Source organism: Nestor notabilis, unplaced genomic scaffold (genome assembly GCF_000696875.1).
Source record: "Nestor notabilis isolate BGI_N333 unplaced genomic scaffold, ASM69687v1 scaffold34670, whole genome shotgun sequence".
Classification (NCBI taxonomy): domain Eukaryota; kingdom Metazoa; phylum Chordata; class Aves; order Psittaciformes; family Psittacidae; genus Nestor; species Nestor notabilis.
In genome coordinates, this window is record NW_009910352.1 from 9,374 (window position 1) to 13,330 (window position 3,957).

The following is a 3,957-nucleotide window of genomic DNA, read 5'->3' on the forward strand; positions in this document are numbered from 1 at the left end:
TCTAGACCATGCTTTTGACAGGAGAAAGGTTGAACCAGATTATTCTTGTGGTCCCATCCTACCTGGTATTCCATGATTCTCTGAAAGAAATGTGTATCATTCAATTTACAGATTCTTAGCCAAATCCAATGTTTAAGTAAATTCAGCACTAATGAAGTTTGAAGGTTTGGAAGAATCACATATTAGATAGCTACCTTTAAGATTTAATCAATGACATTGTATGAACAGGAAGTCAGACTGTCAAACTGCACAAAAAAACCCAACAAAACAAAACACAAAACCCACCAACAAATAAGAAAACCCCAAAATACTGTCCATGAATAATAATGTGGATTTTTTCTTACTGACAGGCCGTTCAAGGAACTGGTTTAGCTTTTATTGCCTTTACAGAAGCAATGACCCACTTCCCTGCTTCTCCATTCTGGTCAGTCATGTTCTTCCTCATGTTAGTAAATTTGGGACTTGGAAGTATGTTTGGAACCATTGAAGGCATCATCACACCCATTGTTGATACCTTCAAAGTCAGGAAAGAAATTCTTACTGGTGAGTTGCACAAACTTTCTGTTGAGAGTTAAGCTAAGATTTTTTCTGGTCATATGATCATTTTTTGGTTTTTGACATGAAAATTTCAGTGCTGACATTTTACAAAGCAGTAAATCACTGTATTCCAGACTGCACTTTCAGTCTTAAACAAAACGTCTTTTTGTTTGGGTTTTTTATTTAAAGGCCTGAAGTTATTTGAGGTGTAGCCTGTTCATGTAGCTTTGATCATCTTGAAGCAATTTCTCATTTTGAGATAGAAGGGCAGCATAAAACGTGAAAGTTAAGTTTCTGAAAATTTGCAGAACAGCTGCAAAGGACTTGGTATGTTGTGCACAAATTTCTGTGACAGGAAGAATAGAAAATTAAAAATATAATAAACTGCTTTAACATTATCTAACTCTATGAAGGAAATAATAATATATTTTCTAAGAGCTAACCCTGGATGCAGCAGAGCATTGCTCTTTCCTGACTGCTTTCCTTACCTTACTTATATTAATAAATAATATTTAACATAAACCATTTTTTCCTTCTTTTTTTGCTTTGCTAGAAGAAAATTCTGAAAAATCAGTTCAGCAGTTGTTTGTTTGGCTTTGTTTGTTTGTTGCTCTTTAATTCTTACTGAATAACCAGTGTAACACTTAGAAACTAGCTGTTCTTTCTAATTTTATATGCAAGTACTATGATATATAGCCATTACTCTGGCATAAAGGAGTATTTTACAGTAATTCCTTATAATTGTATTGAGAAATAAATATATTAAGATAAAGGTATATTAAAGAACTGCCTTTCTCTTGTAATTTTTTTGAGTGGTATGCATGCATAGTTTTTGCTGAACTCAGTTGTACATAAAGGATTACAATTCTGTATAGTGTTTTTTGTACTTAACTTACAAAACTAAAGTGCCTGGGTTATACTTCATGCAGTATTGGTACGATTCAGTAAGGATTATGCCTGCACTAGAGTTTGGGCTTACAACCCACAAATCTTCAATTTTTACAGAACTGTAAGCACATCTGCAATTTTTTGCACTGTGGTTCCAGTTCACTCCCTCTTGAGCTCAGGGAAATGAACTCATAAGCTTAAAGATTTTTTGCATTCAAGTATTTCCAAATCAGATTAAGTTCCTCAGTCTCCAAGGCAGCTATACTGAAAGCAGCTATACTGAAAGCCCACCAGTCCCCCTGAAACATCCTTTCCTGAGAGAGTCTGTGCCAAGGATGCACGGAGCCTCTGAAGAAGTCACAATGGAATACTTTTCCCACTCATTCCCAGTCAGGATTTCAGCCTCCAGTACAGCCAACTCTTGGGATCCTCCTGTCACTCCAGAAATACAGATGGGTTCTACCCCTTGATACCTTGATGGCATCAGGGTACACTGTGCACCGGTGTCTACTAGAGCTTTATACTCGTGTGGGACTCATGTGCCAGGCCATCTGATCCACACAGTCCAGTCAGCTCAGTTGTCCCTCTCCTCCACGTGGCTGGAAGCAGAGCCCTTCTAGGTCATAGAATTCTGCATTCACTTCTTGTAAAAACAGATCAGAATTCCTTTCCATAGGATCAGGAGTCCTTCCACTGTGTCTGTGGCACTGCTCACTTGAGACTGGAGCAGCAATTTTCCTGGAAGAACACCTGTTTGTGATTGTTTTTCCTTGCGATTCATGTAGCTGTGGCTTCACATGAAGTTGAATGTTTAATGAGAAATAGTCACTTGATTAATCTCTGCTGCGTAATCAGTATTGCTGCAATACGGCAATTCCAGTAATTCTAATTTAACAACTTGTCCGTTATGTAGGGAATAGGTAGGATTCCTAATACTCTTAAAATTGAGATCCCCTAAAAAGCAAAGCATTTCAAACTTTGATTATATGAAATATAATGAAATAATGAGTTAAAGTGTATCCTTGCTGTTTCGAACTCTCCTTATTTCCTCTTTGTCTGTGGAACTTTGTTATAATTACAGCTCTCATTTCTGTCCTTTATTCCAGTCATCTGCTGCTTGGTAGCATTTTTGATTGGGCTGATTTTCGTGCAGCGCTCTGGAAATTATTTTGTGACGATGTTTGATGACTACTCAGCTACTCTGCCACTGCTTATTGTGGTCATTTTGGAGAATATTGCAGTCACCAGAATTTATGGAATAGACAAGTAAGTGAAGGAAATGTATCTCCCCGTGCATATCAACAGTATTCATGACAATAGCAATTACTATTTAAAGCATGATGTATTTGCTATGTATGCATAAATACAAGTAAGCAGAAAGTGGGTCAATCTGGATGTGACTGAGAGCAGGTTTGGAGCAAGATATACTGCATTTCACTTTAGTGAAACCCAAAGAGCAATTGCCACAGATCCAAAGAGAGGAGAGTACAGAAAAGAGCAAAAGAAGAGAGTTAGAAAGGAGGCTGGATGTGCAAGTATGAAGAATTTATATAGCAATAAGACAGCAAGGGTCATAGCAATTAACTGTTCTTCACGTTAGTTGTGAGAGGAAATAGAGAAAACGCTAGGAAAGGACAGGGTCAAAACTTACTTGGAAGCAGCCCAGTTGACAGTGAAATTAAGTGAGTTTCTATCAGTGATGGCTGAAGAGAAAAGACCATCAAGTCCCTCTAGCATTTTTACATTTTAAGACTGTAATCAACAGAATGTGTTCACTAAGTGAGATTGATACATGCTACGCTCAAGGAATTAAAGAGTTTATATGAAAAAATAACTCATGCAATCCAAAGATGTAACAGAGCATGCTATACTAGGTGTTGAAGTAATTTAAACATCTGTGATTCCTTTGCATGTACAAAGGGTGCACAGAATGGATGTTTTCTCACTTGACTTTTTGCTGGTTTGATCTGAGTAATCAGCCAGTCCTTCGCCATAATGAAATAAATTATAAGAAGAAAATTTAATTTACTGGTTTCCAGACATTGTTTCTGGTCTGTGCAATTAGTGGCTGTGTCTGCTTACTTGTTGTCGTGGTTTAAGCTCAGCTGGTAACTCAGAACCACACAGCCGCTCGCTCACTTCCCCTCTTCTTCTTCCCCCTGCTCCCAGAGGGATAGGGAGAAGAATTGGAGGAATGTAACTCTCACGGGTTGAGATAAGAACAGTCCAGTAACTAAGGCATAATGCAAAACCACTACTACCACCACCAATAATAATAATGGTAAGGGAAATAACAAGGGGAGAGAATACAATTGCTCACCACCCACTGACCGATACCCAGCCTGACCCAAGCAGTGAATCTGGCCTTCCTGGTAACTCCCCCCAGTTTATATACTGGGCACGACATGCTGTGGTATGGAATACCTCTTTGGCCAGTTTGGGTCAGGTGTCGTGTCTCTGCTTCCTCCTGGCTTCCCCTCCTCCCTGGCAGAGCATGAGACTGAGAAAGTCCTTGGTCAGAGTAAACATTAC

At 38.6% G+C, this 3,957-nt stretch overlaps 1 protein-coding gene across 1 annotated transcript in view; it reads left to right on the plus strand.

The window, feature by feature from the left end:
* The window catches only part of SLC6A15 (solute carrier family 6 (neutral amino acid transporter), member 15), a gene marked incomplete at both ends in the record, with an annotated part of 11,236 nt that extends 8,530 nt beyond the window's left edge, over window positions 1–2,706 (plus strand). The window contains 2 exon segments of the mRNA XM_010009558.1: window positions 351–543; window positions 2,532–2,706. Coding sequence (XP_010007860.1) covers window positions 351–543; window positions 2,532–2,706 — 368 coding nt within the window.
* Between the last annotated feature and the right edge of the window lie 1,251 nt (window positions 2,707–3,957).